The following is a 24,323-nucleotide window of genomic DNA, read 5'->3' on the forward strand; positions in this document are numbered from 1 at the left end:
TAGAGCTAAAAGACAAAAAAAAATACCAGTGTATTTTAGGTTACAGCTCTTACGGCCAGTAATTAGGCCGTAGAAGAGGCATTTCAACCTTTTAGAATGAGGGGAAAACTGCGCAAAAGCCAGGAACCCACCAAATGATTAGTGGTTGGGGGAAGGGGTGGGGCCAGGGAAAGCAGAAGTGGGCATGGCCATCTGGGGAAACCCAGGCTGGAATGCCAGGCAGGCTGAATTTGGTCTACGAGCCTGTGATTCAACACCTCTGCCCTAATGACTCACAAACATTGTCTGGATCCAACCCGTTATTATTCGTCGTCGTCGTATTTATTTATTTATTTTATTCAAATTTATATACTGCTTTCTTCAAGGTATCAAAGCGGAAAATGTAAATACAATGACAGAGTAGTAGCAGTTAGTTTTTATCCATTGGTCTACTAAAGTACACAAGATAGCTTACAATGTAATAACAGGAGAAAATGCAACATGTAAAAGATGTTAAGACCAAAACAAGCAACCAAACCAGCAAACTAAACAGCAATTCTAAAACAGCAGCAAGATTTGTAGTTCATAGCAACATTAGCATTTGGAGAAAGCCTGCCTAAATAAATAATAATAAAACATTCCACACGGTTAATATTATTTTGAATTGTTTAGCCAAGAACTAAAGTCTTTGTTCATCAAATTAACATGACATTTCTTGTCTTCCACCCTACAGAAATGTACGAATCCAACAATATTGTCACTTTCCATGGACTGGCCAATAGTTCCAGTTACCACACATTCCTTTTGGATGAGGAGCGGAGTAGACTTTATGTTGGAGCAAAGGATCACATATTTTCTTTCAACCTAGTCAACATCAAGGAATATCAAAAGGTACTTCAACCACTTTTCGGATTACTTTTAATCCAGGTATATGGGGTGAATGGCCAAATGTTTAGGGCGCTTGACTGTGATAATGACCTAGTTCAGACTGCCAGTCTGCTCACATGTAACACTCCTCTCAAAAAGTATTCCTATGTGTGTTAGGGACAATGTTAGGAAGAAATCTAAGGTAGAATATAGTCTCCCGTGCATCTAGCTTTCTATATGGAATCATATTTATTTTTTGTTATTCCGTATAGCAAACTAGATGGAAGGGCGAACTGTATTCTAGCTTAACATTCTAGTATTCTATCACAGCATTCAGTCCTATTTTATTTATTTATTTATTTATTTAATTAATTAATTTCTATACCGCCCATCTACGCTATTTGCGTTCCCCTTATTTTCGCCATCTTAGTCTACGTAAATGTTTATGTAGACTAAGACGTGCCAAAATAAGGAATGCAAATGGTGGCACCCATGGGCGCCACCATTTGCGTACGCGCTTTTTTTTTTTTTTTTTAATCAGCCATGATAGGCTATGTAAACATTTACGTAGCCTATCACGGTGTTTTTTAAAAAAATCTAGCCGTGATAGGCTACGTAAATCTTTACGTAGCCTATCATGTTTTTTTGTGTTTTTTTTGTTTTTACCTGGAAATGGCGGTGGCAGCAGCTGGTCAGAAGACCGGCCGCCGCAGCTGCCGCAGCTGAACCACCACCGCAGCCGCCGCCGCCACCGCCAGGAAGATCCGCCTAAGGTAAGTCCCGTCCCGGGGGGGCAGGGGGCCGTTCCGCCACTGATTTTGGGGGGCTGAATGCACTGGCATTCGGCCTCCCAGAGATCCGTGGTGGAACTTTCGTACATCCCTACCCAGGCCTACATATCTGAAATAGGTGGATTTTATGTCAGGGCTTAATTTGTGCTCGGGCTTAGCCCCAGCATTTCTTTTCAGTGTCACCGCTTAACCCTGGACCATATGGGGTTGGGTGGGTCCAGAATAAATTAGTCCCACTGAAATAAACTAACTCAGCCCATTCATTTCGATTAGACTAAATGTTGGTCTTTTACTTACTTCCTCTGGATCCAACCCATAAAGTACCTGTAAGTAGATTCAGAATGTGTTTCCTTCAACAGTATGTAACTACAGACAGTTCTTACACATCAAAGGTTAGGAGAAGGGTTTCCAAATCAGTGGATGCTGTTCTCAGACATACTTGAGCCTGACATATCTTCTTCTAGAATTAAGAATTAATTATGTTTTTGGTCATGCTGGTTCTTGTATTAGATGTCCAACTCCAGTGTATCATCTCACAACTGATGACACAGTCTACTGGAGTTGGAGATTGTGCTGGCTAAATTATCCTTTGTGCACAATATTGGCCATAGAAACTGGTATACTTTAATCAAATTGGCCTTATTCATCATTGAATTTAGGATGGGTTTTGTTTAGAGTTGTCACTGAGCTTCACCACAAGCAACATTTGGAGGTTCTTCCTTATGTGTAATATACATAGCTGGACAGCTTCCACTTGTCTAGCATGGGTTGCCACTTTAGGCTGCAATCCTATTTGTAGTTACCCGGGATAACTTCTGTTGAATTCCATAGGACTACCTTCCCAGTAGACATACATAGGATTACACTGTAAAACATAACAGCATTGAAATTAATGGCTTTAGGAAGCAATCATGCTAATACTATACCTTGTTCTACTTTAAGGTCTTTGAGCAGCCCCACTGTTGGGTTTGAGTTAGGGATGCTTGAGGAATTCAATCTTTGTGAATTCCAGTGCAAACTGACCTGATCCTCACCTCCCGGACTAATGTGCAAAGCAGAACAAAATTATCTGTCAGATTTTGCACTTCTCCATATTTTACGACGCAGTCCTACGCTCAAAAAACATACTCAAATGTTTTTGCAAAATGTGTATTTTAGATAAAATACATTTACACATGTATACATTTCCAAGTCCTTATTTTGTGAGAAAATACACTCAAAAATACTTGGGGGTTTTGTACACTTAGAAATGATTTTATAAAAAGAGATTTAAACATGTCATTAAATAAATAAATAAATAAATCCGTATTTGTTGTTGTTGTTCAGTCGTTCAGTCGTGTCCAACTCTTCGTGACCCCATGGCCTTCCTGTCCTGCGCTCTCTCCCTGAGTGTGCTCAAGTTCATATTCATTGCATCGGTGATACTATCTAGCCATCTCATCCTCTGCCGTCCCCTTCTCCTTTTGCCTTCAGTCTTTCCCAGCATCAGGGTCTTTTCCAGAGAGTTTTCTCTTCACATTAGGTGGCCAAAATATTTGAGATTCAGCTTCAGTATCTGTCCTTCCAATGAGCACTCAGGGTTGATTTCCTTTAGGATGGACTGATTTGACCTCCTTGCAGTCCAGGGGACTCGTAAGAGTCTTCTCCAGCACCACAGTTCGGAAGCATCAATTCTTTGGTGCTCAGCCTTCCTTAGAGTCCAGCTCTCACAGCCATACATTACTACTGGGAAAACCATCGCTTTGATTAGATGGACCTTTGTCGGCAAGGTGATGTCTCTGCTTCTTACTATGCTGTCTAGGTTTGCCATAGCTTTCCTCCCAAGGAGCAAGCGTCTTTGAATTTCATGGCTACAGTCACTGTCTGCGGTGATCTTGGAGCCCAAGAAAGTAAAATCTGTCACTGCTTCCATTTCTTCCCCTTCTATATGCCAGGAAGTGATGGGGCCAGATGCCATGATCTTCGTTTTTGTAATGTTGAATTTCAAACCAGCTTTTGCACTCTCCTCTTTCACCCTCAACAAGAGGCTCTTTAGATCCTCTTCGCTTTCTGCCATTAGGGTGGTATTGTCTGCATATCGGAGGTTGTTGATAATTCTCCCAGCAATCTTAATTCCGACCTATGATTCATCCAACCTGGCGTTTCTCATGATGTACTCTTCATATAAGTTAAATAAGCAGGATAACAATATGCAGCCTTGTCGTACTCCTTTCCCAATTTTGAGCCACTCGGTTGTTCCATGTCTGGTTCTTACTGTTGCTTCTTGACCCTTGTACAGGTTTCTCAGGAGACAGGTAAGGTGGTCTGGTACTCCCATCACTTTAAGAATTTGCCAGAGTTTGTTGTGATCCACACAATCAAAGGCTTTAGCGTAGTCAATGAAGCAGAAATAGACATTTTTCTGGAATTCTCTTGCTTTCTCCATGATCCAGTGAAAGTTGGCGATTTGATCTCTTGTTCCTCTGCCTCTTCGAAACCCCGCTTGTACTTCTGGTAGTTCTCGGTTCGCATACTGCTGAAGCCTAGCTTGTAGGATTTTGAGCATCACCTTGCTGGCATGTGAAATGAGCGCAATTGTGAGGTAGTTTGAACACTCTTTGGCGTTGCCCTTCTTTGGAATTGGAACGTAAACTGACCTTTTCCAGTGGGTTGCCATTTCCTTCTCCAGTAGACCACATTTTGTCAGAACTCTCCGCCACGACCTGTCCGTCTTGGGTGGCCCTGCATGGCATAGCTTATGGCTTCACTGAGTTACGCAAGCCCCTTCGCCACAACAAGGCAGTGATCCATGAAGGGGATAAAACCATATATTTAAATGCAAATTTATATAAGAATTTTAATGCAGATTTTTTTTTTTTTACATCAATCATTAATGTGGAAATGGGATGGAATGGATTTACGAATGAAAATCCCATAGAGCATCTTTGGAATCTTATACAGCTCTTAAGGTTCCACTCTTCCCATTGAGCAGTGAAACAACCTATGTGCACCTACTCCAATGGGTGAGGCCATCAGCAGACTAATGCTCATTTTTATTCAAACCTCAGTTCATTAGAAAAAGAAAATGCACAGCCACCCTTGGCCCCTACCTGTAAAGGTCGCAGGAAGGTTGATGTCATGCCATGGAAATTGGACTCCCTCCTTCACCGCCCTGTGCATCTCAAATGAGACCAGCTTGCAGTTGTGGGCATCATTTGGAGCCTTGACAATGCAAAAATAATGTGAGTGGCCTTCAGTATGGAGATTGTGAGGCACAATAAAATATATGCATGTTTATTTGGAAGTAACTCTCACTGAGATGAATGGGGCTTTCTCCCTAGTGTGTTTAGGAGTGTAGTCTCTCGCAGTGCAATTCTATACACGTCTACTCAGAATTATGTCCCATTGTTTTCAATGAGGCTTACTCCCAGGTAAGTGTATATTATAAGGCTGCAGCTTTAACGTTAGAATCAGTGCAAAAGTAACTGCAGTCTGTTTCGTTAGACTTAAAACAGCTAATTTTTGAAAAGTTTTTTTAAATGTTCATTGTTATACAAAACCATGGTGATCAGAACAGCAGGTTACATAAAGAGATAATGAACCCAGATTTTATTCTCCATTTCTTGACATCAGGTGCTTCTATGCAATATTAACCTGCTATTAATAAAATATAATAGATGGGACACTAATAGGGGGCTGACAGATTGGTAAAAAGCTCTTTTCTTAAATAGAAGACTTTGCTTTCACTCAAAATTGCAGACTTAAATTAGGAGCTGATGCACATTTCAGAAATGTACCTTGGCACATAGAATCATAGAACAGTAGGGTTGGAAGGGGCCTACAAGGCCATCAAGTGAACCCCCTGCTCAATGCAGGAATCCAAGTCAAAGCATCCCCAACAGATGGCTGTCCAGCCTCACCTTGAATGCCTCCAGTGTGAGAAAGCCCACTGCCTCCCTAGGTAATTGGTTCCATTGTGTGTGTTTATTTAAAATATATTACTCATTTAATGTAGTCTGATGAGCCTTTGGCCTATGCTAAAAATGCAGCTTAAGGTTTACTTGGTTCGATTAAAAAACTGAAGTATGTATAAGTGCGTATATGTGTGAGAGACAGAGAGAAAATGTGTTATAAAATCTATAAATGAACCTTGTTACAAAAGCATTGCTTCAATACTGTTGAGGTTATTTCTGACTTGGTATTGACCTCTGGCCCATTAGCTTCCTTAAATGATAGCAATAAATACTTTGGTCTTTTACTCAGAATGAAGAAAGGGTATTCATTTATATTCTCCAAGGATCAAAATCAAAGCAAAGCTGGGTATTTTCTATTCTCTTCAGAACAACCATAAAGGAAACTGGTTATTTATTTGGATGCTCTGTGGGGTTCAGAGTATAATGCAGAAAACATCTGGAATGTTTAAAAAAAAGAGTAGTGCTACTATAGGGTGGAAACCCTATTCTTCTAAGTCATGAGAACTTAGGGCTAATTCACACACAGACTCTGAAGCATCTCTGTTCACTTAAAAGCAGTGGTCCCTGATGGTGATTATTTATTTATTTATTTATTTATTTCATTTCTATACCGCCCAATAGCCGAAGCTCTCTGGGCGGTTCACAAAAACTAAAACCAAACAACACACAATAAAACAATTTAAAATATATAGAACATTAAAACCACAATATAACAATACAACCACAATAAAACCTAGCAGCAGTACAGGAGTTTAAAATACAGATTTAAAACAGCAAAGATAAAAATTTAGAAAGCTAAAATGCCTGGGAAAATAAAAAGGTCTTCACCTGGCGCTGAAAAGAGTACAATGTAGGCGCCAGGCGAACCTCACTAGGGAGCTCATTCCAGAGCCGGGGTGCCACAACAGAAAAAGCCCTCCTCCTAGTAGCCACCCGCCTCACTTCCTTTGGCAGGGGCTCACGGAGAAGGGCCGCTGATGATGATCTTAAGGTCCGGGCAGGCACATGTGGGAGGAGGCGATCCTTCAGGTAACCTGGCCCCAAGCCGTTAAGGGCTTTGAATGTTAACACCAGCACTTTGAATCGGGCCCGGAAATGGACTGGCAGCCAGTGCAGCTGGAAAAGTACTGGCGTAATATGAGCTCGCAGGCCAGTCCCTCTTAACAATCTTGCTGCCCTATTTTGGACCAGCTGAAGTTTCCGGACCATTTTCAAAGGCAGCCCCACGTATAACGCATTGCAGTAATCCAGACGAGAAGTTATCAGAGCATGGATAACCGTAGCTAGGCTATCTCTGTCCAGATAAGGGCGTAGTTGGTATACCAGCCTAAGCTGATAAAAAGTGCTCCATGCCACTGAGTTCACCTGTGCCTCAAGTGACAGTTCTGGATCCAAGAGCACCCCCAAACTACGAACCTGATCCTTTAGGGGGAGTGCAACCCCCTCCAGAACAGGTTGATTATCACCTAGCCGGGCAGACGAACCACCCACTAACAGTACCTCCGTCTTGTCTGGATTGAGTTTCAGTTTATTGGCCCTCATCCAGTCCATTACCGTGCCGAGGCACTGGTTCAGAACAGCCACTGCCTCACCTGGTTTTGATGAGAAAGAGAGGTAGAGCTGGGTGTCATCTGCATATTGATGGCACCTCAGCCCACACCTCCGGATAACCTCCCCCAGCGGTTTCATGTAGACGTTAAACAGCATGGGGGATAGAATAGAGCCCTGTGGAACCCCATGGCACAATTGCCATGGCACAGAGCAATAATCCCCCAGCACCACCTTCTGGAATCGGCCATCCAAGTAGGAGCGGAACCACTGTAGTGCAGTGCCTCCAACTCCCAACCCAGACAACCTATCCAGAAGGATACCATGGTCGATGGTATCGAAAGCCGCTGAGAGGTCCAGGAGAATCAACAGGGTCGCACTCCCCCTGTCCCTCTCCCGGCAGAGGTCATCCCACAGGGCGACCAAGGCAGTTTCCATTCCAAAACCAGGCCTGAAGCCCGATTGAAATGGATCTAGATAATCCGTTTCATTCAGGAGTGCCTGGAGCTGTCCTACAACCACCCGCTCAAGCACCTTGCCCAGGAAGGGGATGTTGGCCACTGGCCTATAATTGTTAACATCCTCTGGGTCCAGGTTAGGCTTTTTCAGGAGTGGTCTAATTACCGCCTCTTTTAAAGCGGCAGGCACCACTCCCTCTCTCAAGGAGGAATTTACAACCTCCTGGACCCAGCCGGACAACCCCTCCTTGTTTGATTTAATAAGCCATGAAGGCCAAGGGTCAAGCACACAAGTGGTCGATCGGACTTGGCCAAGCACCTTGTCCACATCCTCAGGCCTCAGTAACTGGAACTCATCCAATAAAACTGGACCAGACGGTGCTCTGAACGCCTCTACCAATGGAACTGCATTAATGGTGGTGTCCAATTCATGACGAATCTGAGTGACTTTATCCTCAAAGTGCCGCGCAAACTCGTCACAGTGTGCTACCGAGGGTTCCACCGTCTCTCTCCCTGGCCCAGAATGTAACAGGCCGTGAACCACTCGGAAAAGCTCCGCCGGGTGACACTGAGAAGATGCAATGCTGGTGGAAAAGAACTGCCTCTTTGCCACCCTCACCGCCACAGAGTAGGCTCGATAGTGGGCTCTTACCTGTGTTCGGTCAGACTCAGCACAAGTTTTCCTCCACCTGCGTTCTAGCCGTCTCCCCTCTTGCTTCATTGCCCTCAGCTCAGGTGTATACCAAGGAGCTGGCCGGGCTCTGCTCAGAGGGAGAGGGCGCTTGGGTGCGATCGTGTCAACCGCCCGAGTCATCTCTGCATTCCACAGAGCGACCTGGGCTTCGACAGGAGCACCAGCCATACCAGCAGGAAAATCCCCCAGAGCCCTCTGGAATCCATCGGAATCCATTAATCTCTGGGGGCAGACCATTTTAATAGGTCCCCCACCCTTGCAGAGGGGAAAGGCCGCCAGGAGTCTAAACCTCAGCAGGAAGTGATCTGACAATGACAAAGGGACAGATGTTAATTCCTCCACTTTCAGATCACCATCCTCCTGCCCAGTCGAGAAAACCAGCTCAAGCGTGTGTCCTTTTATATGCGTTGGGCCAATGACATGTTGGGACAGCCCCATGGTTGTCATGGCGGCCATGAAGTCCTGAGCCGCCCCGGATACAGCGGCCTCGGCATGGAAGTTGAGATCCCCCAGGACCATCATCCTGGGGGTCCTCAACACCAAGTCCGAGACCACCTCCGTCAGCTCAGGCAGGGAGTCTGATGGGCAGCGGGGTGGGCGGTACACCAACAGAATCCCTAATCTGTCCTGGGTACCCAACACAAGGTACAGACACTCAAGATCTGCACTCGAATGAGCAGGAAGCCTGGAGAGGGAGATTGAATTCCTATAGACCACGGCAACCCCCCCTCCCCGACCCTCAAGTCGGTGTTGGTGCTGCACTGAGTACCCAGGAGGGCATACCTGGGAGAGAGTGACCCCTCCCAGTTCCCCCACCCAGGTCTCAGTAATACATGCCAGGTCAGCCCCCTCATCCACAATCAAATCATGGATGAGGGAGGTCTTATTTTGGGCCGACCTGGCATTCAGCAGCAGCACCACCAGACCCGAGGGCAGACTGGTAAGGCTGCCAGGAACCATCAGGTTGGGGGAAGAACCAGAAGAGGGGACAGCTGTAAGGTGTCTAGCCCCTCTTCTCCTCAGCTGTCCTGTTAATCCCCCAACGCCATACCTCCCCCTGCCCGTGACCACAGTTATGGTGGCACCTCCCCCACCCCCTGAGTTGTCCAATAGTCCTCCCAGGCACATATTAAAATATTAAGATATAAAATATACAACAGTTTAAAAGAATATAAAAGAGAACAGCAGCTAAGAAGGAGCAGATAGTCCACGTTTGCCCTTCCCTTGGTCTTTAAAGCTGCTGCCCTCTGCTGCTGCTGCTATTTGCTGCTGGTGTTGTGGCTGCTGGTGTCTCTGGAGAGGCAGGTGGGTAGATTTTGCGACTCCAAGTGCGACGCTAAGTGCGCACTTAGCGTCGCACTTGGCGTGGCGCCGAGGCGCACACCGAGGCGCTGCCTCTGGCAGCCCCGCCTTAAGTACCTGTGGGCGGGGGCAGAAGCAGGCTCAGGATCACCCGGTGCAGCTGCTGGCTGGTCCTCCTTCCCCAGGCTCCTGATTAGACAAATTCATGGAGCAAAAGTCTACGGATGGATCTAAACAGAATACCAGACGTTGGGAGCAAACTGGAGAGGGCTGTTACTTTCAGCCCTGATGTGGGCTTCCTGGAGGCATCTGTTTTGCAACTGTTGGAAACAGGATTGTGAATTGCATGGAGGTTTAGTCTGATTCAGCAAGATACAGGGATGTACGAAAGTAACTTACCTTTCCGCGGATTATGTTCATGGTGGGGGGGAGGCGTTCCGTCCCTCCCCCCGGAATCCTCGATGGGGGGGGAGGCGATCCGTTCCTCCCCCCGGAATCCTCGACAGCCGGCTGTGCTCCGCGGTGGCTCCGTGGAGCGAGCAGCTGGCCAGGCCCAGGCCAGAGCCATCCACAGCTGGATTTCCAGCCGCAAAGGGCTCTGGGTAAAAAAAAAAAAAACGTGTACGCAAATGGCGGTGGCTACGGCCGCCACCATTTGTGTTCCTTATTTTTGGCTGTATTAGTCTACGTAAAAATTTACGTAGACTATTACAGCGAAAATAAAGGGGAACGCAAATAGCGTAGCAGGTGCTATTTGCGTCCCTTTTTGATTTGCCGTTTTAGCCTATAGATATTATATGTAGATATTTACGTATTATTAGATATTTACGTAGGCTAAAATGGCGAATCAAAAAGGGAAGCAAATAGCGCCCACTACGCTATTTGTGTTCCCCTTTATTTTTGCCATAATAGTCTACGTAAACATTTACATAGACTAAGACGGTGAAAAATAAGGAACGCAAATGGCGGGGGCCATAGCCGCCGCCATTTGCGTAAGCGGTTTTTTTTTTTAACCCAGCCGTGATAGGCTATGTAAGTCCTATCCAGTTCTTCAACTGGAATAAGTAAGCCAGTTCAGCAGGGGTGGATGAACATAATGGTGCAGATCATTGGGGGGGGGGGTGTCTCTCCAGCAGTGCCACCACCAATGGGGAAACTGCCCCTTCACTGGCCAATCCCACCTATGGGGCTTCTTAATTTTAGCAAATGCTTATATTCAGGGCCCAAGAAACTCTCTGCCACTATAACTCAGAGTTTCACAAGCTGACCCTTTTCTGCTGCCACCAGTTCTCTTAGAATACTTAAAAAAAAACCAAAAAAACCCTAGAAGCTTGGTATAAGCGGCTTAGGAATGAGACAGGCACCAACACTACAGATAAGATGAACTATTAAACAAATTCATGTATTAAAGGGATATTTGGACATAAGGGAGTACTAATATTTACTTTTGGGTTTTCAAAAGAATGCTTGCTGACACTTCTTAAGGTTTCAAGAGACACTATTGCTAATACAAGGCTCTGAACGACTTCTTTTACCTCAAGCCAAAACCTTCACCCCAGCCAAATACATTCACAACCAGGTCCATTTCTTGGGCACAAGCTCATCCTGTTATATTTCTGGCTGCTTGAACTGTTTATCTGGGTTTTAATTCCTGCTTGTCTAACCTTCTTCTGACAAGATCATAGGGCAGCCTCCTGGCATAACAGCCACCTGCTCCCTACTCCTGATCTTCACCAGCCCTGTAAGGTTATCCCACTGAGAAAGAACAGCTTAATATTCAGGCCTTAGCTATTCGCTTTCTCCTCAGCGTTCTCCTAGTGCTTCTATACACCACCCACCAGTCAGCAGACCTCTCTGACTACCGGCAGACTGACCAAACTCCTAGCTGTCCACTGCTTAACTCTCAACTGCCATTTCCTAACTGCTCTTTTCCACCTAGCTAGAACACTGCCTTGTTGTGGCGAATGGGCTTGCATAACTCAGTGAAGCCACAAGCTATGCCGTGCAGGGCCACCCTGAAAAAACATGGTCCACTGGAGAAGGAAATGGCAACCCACTCCAGTATTCTTGCCAAGAAAACCCCATGGAATATATCACAAGGCTAAAAGGTATGACTCTGGAAGATGGGCCCCTCAGGTCAGAAGGTATCCAATATACTACTGGGGAAGAGCAGAGGGAATTTCCAAGTAGTGCCAGAAAGAGTGAAGCGGCTGGGCCAAAGCCGAAAGGACACTCAGCTGTGAATGTGTCTGGTGGTGAAAAGAAAGTCTGATGCTGTAAAGAACAATATTGTTTAGGAACTTGGAATGTCAGATCAATGAATCAAGGTAAGCTGGAGGTGGTCAAACATGAGATGGCAAGATTGAAGATCAACATCTTGGGAATCAGCGAACTAAAATGGACAGGCATGGGCGAATTTAGTTCAGGTGACCATTACATCTACTACTGTGGGCAAGAATCCCTTAGAAGAAATGGAGTAGCACTCATAGTCAACAAAAGGGTGGGAAAAGCAGTACTGGGGTACAGTCTCAAAAATGACAGAATGATCTCAGTACAAATCCAAGGCAAACCATTCAACATCACAGTAATTCAAGTCTATGCCCCAACTACTGAGGCCGAAGAAGCTGAGGTTGATCAGTTTTATGAAGACCTACAACACCTTCTAGAACTAACACCAAAAAAAGATGTCCTCTTCATCATAGGGGATTGGAATGCTAAAGTAGGAAGTCAAGAAATCACCGGGATAACAGGCAAGCATGGCCTTGGTGTACAAAATGAACCAGGACAAAGGCTAATAGAGTTTTGCCAAGAGAACATGCTGATCATAGCAAACACTCTTTTCCAACAGCACAAGAGGTGACTCTACACAGCTGAGGAAAGAAGGGAAGTGAAAAGCAAGGGAGAAAGGGGAAGATATATCCAACTGAATGCAGAGTTCCAGAGAATAGCAAGGAGAGACAAGAAGGCCTTCTTAAATGAACAATGCAAAGAAATCGAGGAAAATAACAGAATGGGGAAGACTAGAGATCTCTTCAAGAAAATAGGAGATCTCAAGGGAACGTTTTGTGCAAAGATAGGCATGATAAAGGACAAAGAAGGCAGGGACCTCACAGAAGCAGATGAGATTAAGAAGAGGTGGAAAGAATACACGGAAGAACTATACAGGAAAGATCTGAATGTCCCTGATAACCATGATAGTGCGGTCACTGAACTTGAGCCGGACATCCTCGAGAGTGAAGTCAAGTGGGCCTTAGGAAGCATTACTAACAACAAAGCTAGCGGAGATGACAGTATTCCAGCTGAGCTATTTAAAATCCTAAAAGATGATGCTGTTAAAGTGCTGCACTCAATATGCCAACAAATTTGGAACACTCAACAGTGGCCACAAGACTGGAAAAGGTCAGTTTTAGGGATGGCGGAGAATTTCTCCCCAAATCTTTGGGGGGCCAAGCGCAACGCATTCGGCCCCCTGAAATCGGTGGTGAAATTCTCCGCCACCCCCCCGCCACCCCCCGGGATGGGACTTACCATAGCCGAATGTCCCTCCCAGCGGCGGGTCCCGGCGGCGGTTCGGCGGGCTTTCAGCGGGGGCGGGGGCGGCAGCCGGTCTTTTGACCGGCTGCCGCTGCCATTACAGCTGAAGTAAAAAAAAAAAACAACCCCGTGAATTCTCCCTTGCTTTTCGCTTCCCTTCTTTCCTCAGCTACTTGTAAAGCCTCATCAGACAGCCACTTGGCTTTCTTGCATTCCTTTTTCTTTGGGATGGATTGAGTTGCTGCCTCCTGAACAATGTTACAGACCTCCGTCCATAGTTCCTCAGGCACTCTGTCTATCAGGTCTAATCCCTTAAATCTATTCCTCACCTCCACTGTATATTCATAAGGGATATGATTGAGGTCATACCTGAATGGTTTAGTGGTTTTCCCTACGTTCTTCAATTTAAGCCGAAATTTTGCAAGAAGCAGCTCATGATCTGAGCCTAGGGATGGCGGAGAATTTCTCCCCGAAACTTCGGGGGGCCGAGCGCCAACGTGGTTGGTCCCCTGAACAAGTTTCGAGGAGAAATCCTCCGCACCCCCCCCGCACCCCATACCCCGCCGGGACGGGACATACCTTTGCCGAATGTCCCTCCCGGCGGCGGGTCCGGCCGGTGGTTTGGCGGGTGTCCGTGCAGGGTGGGAGCAGCAGCTGGTCTTTCGACCGGCTGCCGCCGCGGCCATTCCAATGAAAGAAAAAAAAACAAAAACGCCCCCGTGATAGGCTACATGACGATTAACGTAGCCTATCACGGCTGACTTTGGAGATCTAGCCATGATAGGCTACGTTAATCATTACGTAGCCTATCACGGGGTCTTTTTTTTTTTTTTTACTTTCGTAGTTCGCGGCTGGGGTGACGGGGCACTTCTCCCCGGCCTGAATTTCGGCCGGGCGAGGCGGGAAGCCTCCCCCCCCGGCCTGAATTTCAGCCAGGCGAGGTGGGACAGCTCCCCCCCCTCGCCTGAACTTTGGGGGGAGAAGCGAAGTGCCTCCCCCCCACTGCGAAGCAAGCTGCGAGACCAGGTAAGTGACTTTCGTACATCCCTAGTCAGTTTACATTCCAATTCCAAAGGAGGGCAATGCCAAAGAGTCTTCAAACTACCATACAATTGCACTCATTTCACATGCTAGCAAGGTTATGCTCAAAATCCTACAAGCTAGGCTTCAGCAGTATGTGTGAACCAAGAACTACCAGAAGTACAAGCTGCGTTTCAAAGAGGCAGAGGAACTAGAGATCAAATCGCCAACATTTGCTGGATCATGGAGAAAGCAAGAGAAGTCCAGAAAAACATCTATTTCTGCTTCATTGACAACAGTAAAGCCTTTGATTGTGTGGATCACAACAAACTGTGGCAAATTCTTAAAGTGATGGGAGTACCAGACCACCTTACTTGTCTCCTGAGAAACCTGTACGAGGGACAAGACGCAACAGTAAGAACCAGACATGGAACAACCGAGTGGCTCAAAATTGGGAAAGGAGTACGACAAGGCTGTATATTGTCGCCCTGCTTATTTAACTTATATGCAGAGTACATCATGAGAAATGCCAGGTTGGATGAATCACAGGTCGGAATTAAGATTGCCGGGAGAATTATCAAAAACCTCAGGTCAGATACACAGACGATACCACCCTAATGGCAGAAAGCAAAGAGGATCTAAAGAGCCTCTTGTTGATGGTGAAAGAGGAGAGTGCAAAAGCTGGTTTGAAACTCAACATTAAAAAAACTAAGATCATGGCATCTGGCCCCATCACTTCCTGGCATATAGAAGGGGAAGAAATGGAAGCAGTGACAGATTTTACTTTCTTGGGCTCCAAGATCACCGCAGATGGTGGCTGTAGCCATGAAATTCAAAGATGCTTGCTCCTTGGGAGGAAAGCTATGGCAAACCTAGACAGCATAGTAAGAAGCAGAGACATCACCTTGCCGACAAAGGTCTGTCTAATCAAAGCTATGGTTTTCCCAGTAGTAATGTATGGCTGTGAGAGCTGGACTATAAGGAAGGCTGAGCACCAAAGAATTGATGCTTTCGAACTGTGGTGCTGGAGAAGACTCTTACAAGTCCCCTGGACTGCAAGGAGGTCAAATCAGTCCATCCTGAAGGAAATCAACCCTGAGTGCTCATTGGAAGGACAGATACTGAAGCAGAAGCTCAAATATTTTGGCCACCTAATGCAAAGAGAAAACTCCCTGGAAAAGACCCTGATGCTGGGAAAGATTGAAGGCAAAAGGAGAAGGGGACGGCAGAGGATGAGATGGCTAGATAGCATCACCGATGCAATGGTTATGAACTTGAGCACACTCTGGGAGAGAGCGGAGGAAGGCCTGGCATGCTATGGTCCATGAGGTTACGAAGAGTCGGACATGACTTAACGACTGAACAACAATAGAACTCTCAGCCAATCAAAACCAAATTTATCTGATCCAGGCCCCATCTATGAATACTCCAAGCTATCGTCTCTCAATCCCCCTTCAGAACATCACCAAGCAGTTCCTACGAAAACAGGCCTTCAACACAGTAACAACACTAGACCTCAGGCCTACACAGATACAATATAGCCTCTCAGATGCCAGGCCTCACACAGTATTTACAGAACAACAACAGTATATACATGACTTTTCTTCACAAGCTATCTGAGCCAGTGTCCGTCGCCACAATGCTGAAAGATGCAGTTCAACAGGACTGGATGAACATAACGGTGCAGATCTGCATCCAGTTTGTTTGCATGTATGTAGGACTACTTCTACATGTGGATTCCCATGCTGGATCAGGGCAGTTATTTTCCATTCCAAGCTCCATTCATTCTCTCTGTCTTTCACCTACCTTTCTATTAACCTATCTCAGCACTTCTTAACCCAGGAACAGAAGCATAAACCTTTGAGGCAGCCTCTTCTCATGAAATTTTCAACCCATTTTTATAAGCTTGCAAGGGCCTATTGTTTGTATTCCAGTATTTTATCAGAGATATTCCAACTTGAGACCTTTTTTAAAATCCAAAGTGAAACACCAGACTTCATTATAATTCTCCCCCACCCCAAATTCACCTTAATGTGCTGTATTTTTTTTTCCTAAATAAACTTTCCCCTGCTTTATCAGTAAACTGTTTTAAAACTAAGGTTACAATCCAGTCATGTTGCCATTCATATTGCATTATCAAGGCTCCCAACTGAATCTTAGCCTGGCATTATTTGAAGATCATGTTTTATTCTATATGCCATTCCTAAAAGCTTTTTGAAAGACATGAATAATTCACTATGAGGGTCTTTGGGCTTTTGCTACAGAAGATGAAATGGATTTTCCAGGAGAACTAATAATAAGCACAATTTCAGGTGAAACTGTGAATCTCTGTAGAATTATTGGCAATGAAGTTATTGGTCATAAGGACCTTGGAATTGCCTTAGTGCAAGGGTGGGGACCAGTGGCCCTCCACTTGCTGTTGGACTACTCCCATCATCCATTACTATTGGCCCTGTTGGCTCAGGCTGATGGGAGCTGGAGTATCTGGAAGGCCACAGGTTCCCCACTCTCCTGCCTTAGTGGGTCAAATAAAGGTCTATCCAACACAGCATTCTGTTACCAAAAGATGCCAGCCAGATGCTTCTGGAGGTAATGGCCATCTCCTTTTTGTCCCATTATCTGGAATTCCCTCTAAACATGGAAAATCTATTAAAAAATTACAGAGAAACAAATCCATGGAGGATACGTCTCCCAGAGTACAAAAGCAGTGTGAGAAGCTGCCCTGTGCTCATTACTTTCTGTGTTCTAGGCCATCTATGAAGCAGTTAGGTACAGACCTACAATGTCTGATATTGAGCACAGCTTTGAAATCAGATTTGGACTTCTCAGTTACATGACTCCAGGACCTTAGTTTCTATGAAAGACTGTTGAAGACACATGAGACATGGGAGCATGTAGAAGAATATTGTCTCCTTACATTATCAATTTCAATCCGATCTGGGCAAATACAGATAACTGATGTTGTATGAGAAAAGGTTTTCAATAGGAAAAAAGAGATCCTAAGGTGGCAAGCATTTGGGGAACATTGCATGCATTTCTAAATTGTCGAAGCATGAAATGACATAAAGTGATCTTTATTTTACATCTTTAGATTGTTTGGCCTGTATCTCATACCCGTAGGGATGAGTGCAAGTGGGCTGGAAAAGATATTCTGGTAAGTACAAATCTTTATTGTTGTTTTTTTTTCCTACCCTGCTTTGTAAAGCTAGTCAATATTTCATGGACTCTCATCTTTTTAAATTTTAAAGCTTTGTGTTTTCCCCCTCCTTTTACTTAAAAAAATTACTTTGTTATGATAGCTTTGAACATAGGTAGCTTTTTCCTTCTCCCCGTGTGAGGGTAGGTTTACATGTAATGGAATGGGTATATAATTGTCCCCTTATTTGAGGACTCTTAAAAGTTTGACCTCATTTCTGTAATGACTGAGGGCCTCAATTGCAGAGTGAACACTGAATAGACAGACCATTGTGAATGCAATAAGCCTCATTAATGTCAAGAAGTTGCCTTGAAGGCCTCTGGGGTCTTCCCTGACAGGAACACATTGATGCCTAAGTGATGTTAATTTTACCCCTTCTATTGTGGTTTTTCCAAAAATAAAAAATAAAGGGAGGAAAAAAAGGAAGAATGGACGAAAGAAAAGAAAACAGTTAGTTTATATCATCACTCTTTCCCTCCCCCATTTCCTCATCTCTTCCATATGATAGATTGGAGAGAAACCTGATTGAAAATGGCAATAGTATTGAAAGGAAGGGGGAAAAATTCGAGGAATACTTACTAACTGTACAGAAATACATTTCATATAAGTCAAAGGGGAAATCGCTGTGCTTGCAACAGCAGAAGAGAGAATGGTGCATACCCCCAAGTTTATATATCAGTGGCTTGATATTCAGAGATGGTTCACTAAAATATTCATAATGGCAATTGCTGGAGGTCTGTATCCTAATACTGTCTCAGGTCATAAGTGAAAATGGATTCACTAACCATAGCCTAGTCCCCAGACAGTGAGCAATTGACTCTCTCCATGTGTGTGTATAGATATAGTTTATAAAAACAGAATTGACTTACATCAGGAGAAAAAGATGAAAATTTGTCTGAGTGGAGGTAAGAGAACACAATGGTCATATAGAAGACCTTACTATTGATAGTATTTGCTCTTTATAATCTGTTCCACTGCCCTCGACACATTTCAACTGTTGCAATTCTCATAAAAATCCAGAACAAGTGACTTTTATTGGGCTGGCTAATCTTTAAAACTATGGGAAATGGACTCATCCTCCAGCATTTTTTTCCTTCAGAGAAAAAGTAAAAGATGATGTTACATTTTCAAGATCTTTCAATAAAGTTTCAGCAGTCATCTTGCATGTATTCCTTACTGTGTACAAAAAATAAAAATATAGTTAAATGGTCAAGAATATCTCAGCAGGCTTTCATTAAGGAGAGAATGGAGTATACAGAATGTTTAATTTAATATTCGTACCAGGATATTCTTATCATGATGGCAGATATTTCACATTTGTGATTGCCTACAACTTCAAGTTCTCAAGGTTTTTTTTTTAATAACAGTTTTTATTCTAAGCTATGTGATTATTAATCTCAAGGCACAACCAATTCCATACTGAAAACTCAAATTCCCTAACAATAGGCCAGCTGCAACAGCTGCATTGCGTATATGAAATGTATATTAACTATATGTAGCTTATATGAACCCCATTGGTAACCTCAAACATGACCTGAGACTAAAGGTTTCTTTTGTAACTATATTGGATAGTATGCTATATTTTCACTCTGCTGGAGTCCAAATGATTCCTTCTATGTCAATGTCAATCACACAGTACCATGAAACTGATATAGTCAGGGGTCCTGGACTCCTGACATCCAAAGTGCAAGAGTTGTGCCACAAATTGATAAACAACAAGGAGAACCCTGAACATCTCAGCTTTCATTTTCAGTGGAGAGGGAGGAGAAGTGAAGAAAAAGATTATACTTGTGGATTTGGGGAAAAGCTTGCAAACGTGTAGATAATTTGAGGTCTAGGAACCAGAGATGATTGAAAGGGAGGGGCCACAGCTTAGTAGTAGATCACATGTTTTGCATGTAGAAGGTCCCAGATTCAATCCCCAGCATCTCCGGATAGGGCAAGGAAAGAATCCTGCTGGGAACCCTGGAGAACCACTGTCAGTCAGTATTGACAATACTGGGCTAGATGGACCAAGGGTCTGAAACAGTATAAAGCAGCTTCCTATGAAAATCTAGATGGGGCATCCAGTGCACCAGCACTGTGGTTCATCTCTCTGTACTACAACCTCTTTACCTCTCTGTGTGTGCCCCAGGACTTGTACATACATGTGTGTAAATCTCTACTGTTGATTATACTTAATCAACTGCACATGCAGGAATACTGAAGTGATAGAGGGAGAGGGCCTTTTCTGTGGGGGCCCCCACTCTGTGGAACTCCCTCCTTAGGGAACTCCGCCATGCCCCCTCTTTAATGAGCTTCCGTTGTGCATTAAAAACGTGGTTGTTCAGGCAGGGATTTGGGGTGGGTTAGGGTATTTTAGAAAATGTTTTTACTGTAGAATTTTATTGTTTTAAACTGTTTTATTGTATGTTGTACATCGCCCAGAGTGGCTGGGTGACCAGCCAGATGGGCGATTAATAAATTTAATAATAATAATAATAATAATAATAATAATAATAATAATAGAATGGGATGTACCACTTCAGAATGTAGGTGGGTAGCCACATTTTTTAATGCTCCCCTAGATCAAAAACTCCTTGAGAATAAAACTGACCAGCAGGCAAAAGACTGGAATATAGAACCTTTCTCCCTGCTGTGTTAGTTTCATGGGCATGTTTGTACATGTAGGAGCATTCAGAACTGAAATATACCACCTGCAGACTGAAGTTATGTGGTCCACACTGCACCTCGGCATTCCACCACTTCATTCCATCCGCATTCTCCTGCATACGTAGAAGCTTTCCTTGCAGCTGAATGTGTGTTTACTTGAGCTTTCCTTGCAACTAAATGGGCAAATGGATGCCATTAAAAATAAACATTATTTGCATCATTCGGGGCGGCTTGCATTAGTATGATGCACTAATCCAGATTGCTGCCTCAGATGCCCCGAACTCGTCTCCAGTGCCAAGAAAATCCAACATGCATAGTCCCAATCACATGGTCATTTCTTGGGGAGGGAAGGCTCATTCATAGGGGAGTGATCCAAGCACGCCCATGTTCTGATCCAGCCCATTGTGTTTGGAAGTGTCTATGAGGCAACATGTACTTTCTTTTTGTTCTGTAATATATGTGATGGTCCATGCACTTGCTGTTGCAGTGATCCAGCAATGAACACGCATATGCAAAATATTTATTTATTTAGAAAACCTATATTCCAGCTTTTGATCAAATGATCCTCGAGGTGGCTTACATTAGATTGTAAACAGGCACACACACCAGGCCTGCAACATCCAGCAGCCTTTTGGCTGGTGGAGAGGTCTGGTTGTGCTCCCCTTCAACTCTGCAGTCTCAGGGCAACCGGCGGTTGGAACGGAGTGTTCTTTTTGACAGGGATGGGGAGAGTCAGCGTAGTGCAGTGGTTAGAGTGTTGGACTGGGAACTGGGAGATTCTTGTTCCAGTCCCCACTTGGCCATGGACGCTCACGAGGTGACTTTGGGCCAGTCACGGACTTTCAGTCTCAGCCCAACCTACCTCACAGGGTTGTTGTTGTGAGGATAAAATGGAGAGGAGGAAGATAATGTAAACCGCCTTGGGTTCCTTGCAAGAGGAAAAAAGGCGGAATATAAATGCAATAAATAATAATAATAATAAAGCTCCCTGCAGCTGTTCTTTCTCTGGATGATGGCTGGGGCCAGGCTAGTCTCCTCCTTGCCACCATGTTCTTCCTGGGAGGCAGAAGTGCAACCTCTCAGTGACCTTTGGTCCCCTGGTTGATAGGAGAGGCCAGAGTCTTCTTGTCTTCAGCTCTGCTGCCCCAGTCCTTATCCCTTTCCTTCCCAGGTCCTTGCAAATACTTTGTTTTTTTTTACTTCCCAAATGAAACTGTTCCACCCAGAATAACTGAGGTATGCATATTTCTCTTGGCCGATTTAAAGTGCAGAACTTGTTCTGTATTTATGTGTTTGCAGTCATTTGCCAAGTTCCAAACATCTTAGCCATAATCTCCTAGGTGTATGGGCTAGAGATAGGATTCTTATACGAATTAAGTGAATTGTGACACTTCACCACTTTTTCCGGATTTATCTACGCAACATTTATCAGTAGCATTCTGTAATGACTGCATAAATTATATCTAGCAAGAAATTATGTCTAGCAAATCTTTAGAAAGATCTTTATATCAATGGTCTGAAGTGTTTGGTTCTTTTTAGATAATAAGAATTCTTTCCATTCTATGAGGAAGACCCTAACCTGGGTCATGAACACATGCGTATCACTTGATTTCTCTCCCCTTGGCCTTGATTACTGTACATATGATGATTGGATCATGAATATGTGGACTGACTTCACCACGAAGCCTTGTTTGAGATGAGGTGAGGTGAAATGCTAAATGTTTCTCCCTGCTAAATGAGTTCTGGTATCACGAGCGCCCTAGCTGCCTCTTGCAGTCCCCACCAATAGCCAACTCAGGACACAGACGACACCATTTGCGTCCCTGTTTTACGTTCTGCCCTGACCACCTCCGCTACTTCCTGTCTGTGTCACTTCAGTGCATGGGAGCAGGGTGTGTTGTGACCCTTTCTACTGTGTGCTGTTACACAATATGGGTCTAACGCCAGCAACAGAAGGGGCATGAAATATCCTTTGTTAATTAGTGCCATTATACTTTACAGAGATTAATTCATACATTCAGGGAATCTATTTTAATGCTTGGATTACTTGGATTATGAATGAAGGATCTGATTGAGGATCACAGATAAAAGATGCATTTTTCTATCTCTGGATTATTTTTTTTCAATTTATGGGAATGGCTATAAGGATTTGTTTCTGAACGATGCCTCACATTCATCAAATGAAAGCAGTCTGAAAAAAGAAAAGGAATGAAGTGGCGCTTAAAATCCAACCAATGATGCTTAGTGTTTTAGAGATTATTTGGCATGCAGAAGGAAGGATCAGTTGATTTTCTGCTGAACATCGGGAAAAACTTCCTAACAGACAGAGTAGTCTGACAACGGAACTAACTTCGTAGGGAGGTGATGGGCTTTCAGTCATTGGAGGTATTCAGGCAGAGCCTAGACAACCATCTGCCAGGGATTCTTTGAACTGGGTTCCTACACTGAGCAGGGAGCTCAACTCAATGCTCTAAATGGCCTCTTCCAACTCCCTGACTCTATGATCTGAAAGGTTATGCTCTTTTTTTACGTTTGAAACACCAGCTATATCTCTGGGTCCTCATTTAGTCTGTCAAGCACTGATGACTTGCTTTTTGAAAAAAACACCTTTTTCTGTGGCTATATTTCATTGAGAAGTTGCAGTTCTAAACTATTCTGGACAGGCTCCTCATCTTCTTTTCTTATTCCCCCTCCCACACATCCCATTGGTTGCTCCCAGCATGGTAGAGGTGTTCCTCCCTGTCGAGAGATGGAGACTCCATTATCAGTTCTCATGGCTAATGACCATAGATCTACCCTCCCTGAATTAATCTTTTGCTTTTTTAAGCCAATCAATACCACGTATCCGTTTAGAGAAGTATTCATTCTTCATTTTGTGTGTGGTGAACCTACAATCAGTGGGTGTCTCCAGATTCAAGTGTCTGACGAGAGGCACTATTCTCTCTTCACTCTCACAATGTATCTTGTCATATGCATATTCATTTTGATAAGAAAGCTCAGAATTTGACTGATACTTTACTTGAAAGGCAACAGAGCATAAGAAGAGCCATATTGGATCAGACTGAAGGCCTGTCTCACCCAGCACACTGTTTCCCAAGGTGGCCAGCCAGATGCTCATGAGAAGCCCGTAAGCAGGACATGAGGGCAGTAGGCTTCTCCTGGTGTTGTTCCCCAGAAACTGGTATTGAGAGGCATGCTGCCTAAGGTTGCATATATCCATAATGACCAGTAGCCATTGATAGCCTTATCCTCCACGAATGTGTCTAATGCGAATCCCCTTTAAAGCTATCTAAGGTTGTGGCCATCAGCACATCACAGGGGAGAGAATCCCATAAATTATATGTTGGGTGAGGAAGTGCTTCCTTTTGTCTGTCCTGAACCCCCCATCAATCTGTTTCATTGGACTGACCCCATGTTTACTATTATGAGTCAGGTGGAAAAGCTTCTCTCTACCCACTTTCACCACCTTGGACTGTACTTGCCACACTGTGATGCTTATTCTATCTAGCATTTCTACTTTGCTTAAGTTCGTTTTTACCAAATGGCCGGTAATTCCCTTGTCCCAGGACTTTCCTCCAGATGCGTATCACTTTTTCCTGTTGGGAGTATGAAAATAATAACTAAAGCCAAGCTCACAAAGAGGTGGTGGAAACTTGTAGGATTTTCCTTTAGATGGTCCATCATGTCACAGACCAGGGTCTGTTACAGGGAGCATGTGACTCACTTGATATAGCAGCTTCATGGTTATCAGTCCGTTTCCAGACGCAAATCAAAGTGCTTGTTATGAACTATAAATCCCTATTTGACTTGGAACCAGGCTATCTGAAAGGCTGTGTTCTTCCATACGAGCCTGCCTGGGTTTTAAGATCTTTGGGGACGCCCTTCTCTTGGCCCTGCCACCATCAAAGGTACATTTGGTGGGCATTCAAGAGAGGGCCTTCTCCATGGCTGCTCCCAGGCTCTGGAATTCCCTGCCAAGTGAAGCAGGGTTGTCTTTCTCCCTCTTTGTTGTCTTTCTGCCAGTGGGCAAAGACATTTTTATTCTGGCAGGCTTTTGGCATGTGTGTGAGTGGAGTTGGGTGCTATTTGTTTTATTGTGTTTTTAATTCTTGTGTTTTTTTATTGTTTTAATTAAGTTTCTGTTTTAATCTTGGTTTTATTATTGTTAGCCACCTTGAGTACCATTTTTTGGCCTTAATTTGTTGCCTTAATTTCACACTTTGAATCTTTTGCAGTGTGAAGAAAAAGAGCACTGCAGATTTCTGAGAACTTTCTGTTCCAAATATGGAGATGTGACAATTGATCCTTCCTATCTACTTTCTGGCAGAA

At 44.2% G+C, this 24,323-nt stretch overlaps 1 protein-coding gene across 1 annotated transcript in view; it reads left to right on the forward strand.

The window, feature by feature from the left end:
- SEMA3A (semaphorin 3A) overlaps positions 1-24,323 on the forward strand; it is a 314,016-nt gene that overhangs the window by 118,598 nt on the left and 171,095 nt on the right. The window contains exons 2-3 of the mRNA XM_084811846.1: positions 713-870; positions 17,238-17,300. Of these exons, the coding sequence (XP_084667972.1) occupies positions 713-870; positions 17,238-17,300 (221 nt within the window). The remainder of the gene's footprint in view (positions 1-712; positions 871-17,237; positions 17,301-24,323) is intronic.

Source organism: Heloderma suspectum, chromosome 7, assembly GCF_057233095.1.
Source record: "Heloderma suspectum isolate Gila_16-S chromosome 7, 16-S_ref, whole genome shotgun sequence".
NCBI classification, from domain to species: domain Eukaryota; kingdom Metazoa; phylum Chordata; class Lepidosauria; order Squamata; family Helodermatidae; genus Heloderma; species Heloderma suspectum.